The 4,205-nt window shown below is 39.2% G+C and overlaps 1 protein-coding gene across 1 annotated transcript in view; it reads right to left on the reverse strand.

Annotated features, from left to right (window-relative positions):
- Nucleotides 1-431: 431 nt before the first annotated feature.
- Nucleotides 432-4,205, reverse strand: part of HS3ST5 (heparan sulfate-glucosamine 3-sulfotransferase 5) — a 193,925-nt gene continuing 190,151 nt past the window's right edge. The window contains exon 4 of the mRNA XM_006157020.1: nucleotides 432-2,087. Coding sequence (XP_006157082.1) covers nucleotides 1,154-2,087 — 934 coding nt within the window. The 3' untranslated portion in view covers nucleotides 432-1,153. The remainder of the gene's footprint in view (nucleotides 2,088-4,205) is intronic.

A 4,205-nucleotide genomic window follows, 5' to 3' on the forward strand; every position in this document is an offset into this window, starting at 1 on the left:
CAAATAAAATCATGATTCTTTTATGCCTTGATTCTGTTAAAGTATTCCTTGTCTCTCTCCTACCACAGAAGCAAGTGCAGATAAATTAATTGTCACCAAATTGTAGCAGAGCAGCACTAAGGTTCTGTGAGGAGGTTGATGTATTTGATTTCCAGATGGTTAAGATTTGTTTTTTTAATATACTCAACCTTACTTTATAAATACATTTCTACAAGGGTACAGAAATCCAACAGAGAAGCGCGTTTTTCCAAGTACTTTCATATGGACATAAACAGCTTCCATTTTGGAAGCCGGCAGGGGGCATGTAAAACAAAAACAGAAAAAATAAAAATAAAAAGCTGTTGCACATAGAGTAATTTTAATCCATTCCATTTTTAAATACCACAATAAATTTAATTTTCACAATAAATTAAATAGCCATATTCAGTTTACAAAATAGAATTACTTAGTGTGAAACCAGTATTTACAGCAATTTACACTATGTACATGACATTTCTCTTTGTTGACATAGAACATGGAAGTAAAAGGACTTGACTTTCCAACGTGTGATTGACATGCTACAAGTGATACCATGGTCCATACGAGGAAACGATAGTGCAAAATCACCACAGGAACTTTGGAACGAGGTCAATTTTATGAGATAAGACATTCTTTCAAATAATACGAAAATAGCATTTTCTGTTTTCATGGCACCCATTCAGCACCTGAATTAAGGAGCCAGCTTTCCCTTAGGAAAAAAAAGAAATGTGTAACTGAATCCTCTACTTCCTGAAGCTTCACAGCCATTGGTACATTTTCACACATTCATCTTTTGGCTTAGATCTATGAAAATGGCGGGTGACAGATTCTGAATCAAAGGAAGACTAACTCTTTGAGAATAGCTGAAGTCACTTTTCCTCAATATCACCACCTCATCTTTTTCTCGTAAATAGCTTAAAAGATGCAACTATGCAGATGGCAACTTTTATTTATTTATTTGTAAATTTTCAGTAGAAAAAGAACTGATCTTATATTTGGCCACACACTGCATATGTACAACTATACATGGAAAAATGACTTGAATAGCTGTGTCCAGGAAAAGTGCATATTATAATCTAAAGGAGGCATCACGTTTCTCCAGGCCACAACACATAGTGTTGTGTGACTTACTATTTTAGGGCCAGTTCAATGTCCTCCCAGTGATCTGGTAAAATTTTTGATTGAAAGGATGAAAAAATTTGCGCAATTTGGTAATGACAGAGGGGTCCACCTCTGGATGAATGCGCCCCTTGCTGCCCGCCAGGCACTTATTAAAGATAATGTTAAATCGCAAGCAGTAAAACCCTCTGGTAGCATTGAAATACAAATTGTATTGACTTATCCTCGGAGGAAGATTTAGAAATTTCTCCACCAGCTGAAGTTCTGGCAGAGGTTCTGTGATGAGGCGATCTCCATCGACGACGTGAAATTGCTCAATTGGAAAGTATTTCAGCCACCTTTCCAGGTGTTTGGTGTAGATGCTGGTTCTTACTGCCTTGTATTTTGTGTTCACTTCACAGGTATTAGAGTCTATGGCCAGCTTCTCAAACTTGTAATAAGTTTTGTTCTTCCTCTCCTTCCCCTCTAGCACCTGAGTGTAATCAGAAATAGCTCTTGTGGTTGGCTCCCTGACAATGATCAACAACTTGATGGATGAGTTCATTTTGTAAATCCTTTCCGGAACCTCCTCTGTGATAAAATATGCTGGGCTCTTTTCAATTGTGATTTGCTGTGGGTAGGAAAAAGGCATCTTTTTCCTATACCACTCAATGCCCTTGGCATAATTCTCATCATTGTCAAAAAAGTGGATTTCTTGAGAGGCTTTGACCACTGCAGGATGGAGATTTAGCATCTCAAGCAGGGCCCTTGTGCCTCCTTTCCTCACCCCGATGATAATGGCCTTGGGAAGCTGCTGCACCAGGTCATGGAGGCGAACCTGCTCCTTGGAAGCGTTGCCCTTGCGGAACTCGTGCAGCAAGCCACGCTTAAACTGCAGGGCACGCAGCGGGAATTCAGCCTGACCACGGGCTCCACTGAATCGGCCTTCAACGGGGCAAATGGGTTGTAGCCTGAAAGGGGAAAAGATACTGTAAGAAACTCATTGCCAAGAACTTCACACTTTTTCGGATCCTCAGGCAGACTAAGACTTTAAATGTAAAAATAAAACCACTGGTTCCCAGACTGCTGCAATTCATAATGAATCTATGTTTAGGAAATTTTATTTGAAGCCACCCTGTATTAAATGGAGCACACATAATTGATGGGATTTTTTTTATTAGTGCGCCTTAGAATTTTTATTCACCAGGCACTTAATTGACTACGGCATGTACTTATGTTCACAGTACAGGATAGACAAGTGACACTAGCCATTCTAATAGCTTTTTAACAGCTCACCAGTTAAAATCATTTAGGAAACGTGAAAAGCAGAAGATCATCTTTGACTGGGCAGCTGAAGGGCAGTTAGGAGGCCATGTGTTTCAGGTTTCGTGTGGTATTATTTTCTTACGGCTCAGCAGCACTCAAATGGCTCTTAAAACTTTTGAGATATTATCTGAAAAGTAGTCCTAATATCTGCCCTTGGTTATTTGCATTATCAACCTGCAAAATCCCAATCTTGGCATTTGCTGAGCTTTTCATTCTATCAGAGTTTCTGACCTCAGCGTTGTGGGTGGCTAGAAGAGTACTATATTTCTTCTTTCTCTTTTTTTCTATTAAAAGAGGTCAGGATTCTGTTCCCACTTTGCTGAATGTAGGAGCAAACCCACTTGCCACCAGCAAGCACTCTATATCATCTCCCACCCCCAGAACCAGAAATCAACAAGGCCTCCTGATGTCCAGAAACTTCGGCAACTCTTTGCCAAGCCCACTAAGTCAAGGGCTCAAATTCATAAAGGAAGGAATGCAATGGATAGACCCAGAAGATTTTTACTTCAATGTAACTCTGAATAAAGAAAGGCCACCCTTGCCTTGATCAGAAAGAAGGTTCTGTCGATTAGAGTGACTATTTAATTTGGCACGGGGAATACACATGGTATGCTGTTTCTTTTTCGATATGGTCTGAAAGTGAACTGAAATTCACTCTAATTTTCCTGCATTGACCTGGGAAGTCATTTTAGCCTCCTTGGTAGAAGGGGATATTATTAGTCAAAATGGCTGTTAAGTCAATTTCTTTCATGGAAAAAAATTTTTTTTTTGAGAGATTTTCACTGTAGGGCGCGTGCGCTCGCCAGACAGAGAGAGACATAGAGACAGAAAGCGAGAAATCACCCCCCAGGGGGGATGGTCACGCCGCAATCCCTTCTCCTCCATTCTCCTCTCGGGATCTTGGGCACGCACGCACATGCGCCCGGCGTGAGTTTTAAGCAACCGGGTCCGGGACACGAACCGCGGTCGACTACGTGGGAGTCCAGCGACATAGCCATTACGCTAACTGCTGGTTCCCTCATGGAAAATTTTTAGTTATCCTTATAATTTGGAGTCTGTGTCTCCCTCTGTGGCACTAAACCTATTGCTTGTTTTTCTTAAGAAGTCCTATTACATCCTTCTTGTCTTCTCAGGTGAGAAATAATCTCATAATCATGCCCAACCTATTCTGTTGAACGGAGAGGGATGGCCTTGGCTTGTGCTCTATTTAAACTGCTATTATAATGCTTAAGAGAAAAATATACATATATACATATCTATATTAATTTGTTGTGATTTTTAAAATGATTTTTAAAACAATTCATGCTCCTTGTAAAAAGTGTGAAAAGAAAACGACAAGGTTTACCACAGTTAATATGTTAGACAAACATGAATTTTGTTTTTACAAATTTGTTAATGAGATTAATATGTTAGGGCTCTAAATGGAAAATATAAAATTATCAACAGATAGTCAGAGATCTTTTTAATTGTGAAAATGATTGGGATAGTACTAATTTACATTTTGGCTCTTCTTGAGAATTAAGAAATTAATTTAAAATAATTCTCAAGCAGAGAATTAAGCCTTAATTCCTTAAGGTATCAATTGATGGACGTTTCTCCTAAGCATCTAGAATGATGCTAGTACTATCCCAGGAGAATTGAGAACATAGCCCCTCAAATTCTTTTCTGTAGGATTTAATTATTTCATAGAACCCTAGAAACAGGCCGACATAGTCTCTGTCATGTTTGAGCTGAAATGAAATTACTCAACCTGTAAAAATGTC

This window comes from Tupaia chinensis, unplaced genomic scaffold (assembly GCF_000334495.1).
Source record: "Tupaia chinensis unplaced genomic scaffold, TupChi_1.0 Scaffold000527_1, whole genome shotgun sequence".
Classification (NCBI taxonomy): Eukaryota; Metazoa; Chordata; class Mammalia; order Scandentia; family Tupaiidae; genus Tupaia; species Tupaia belangeri.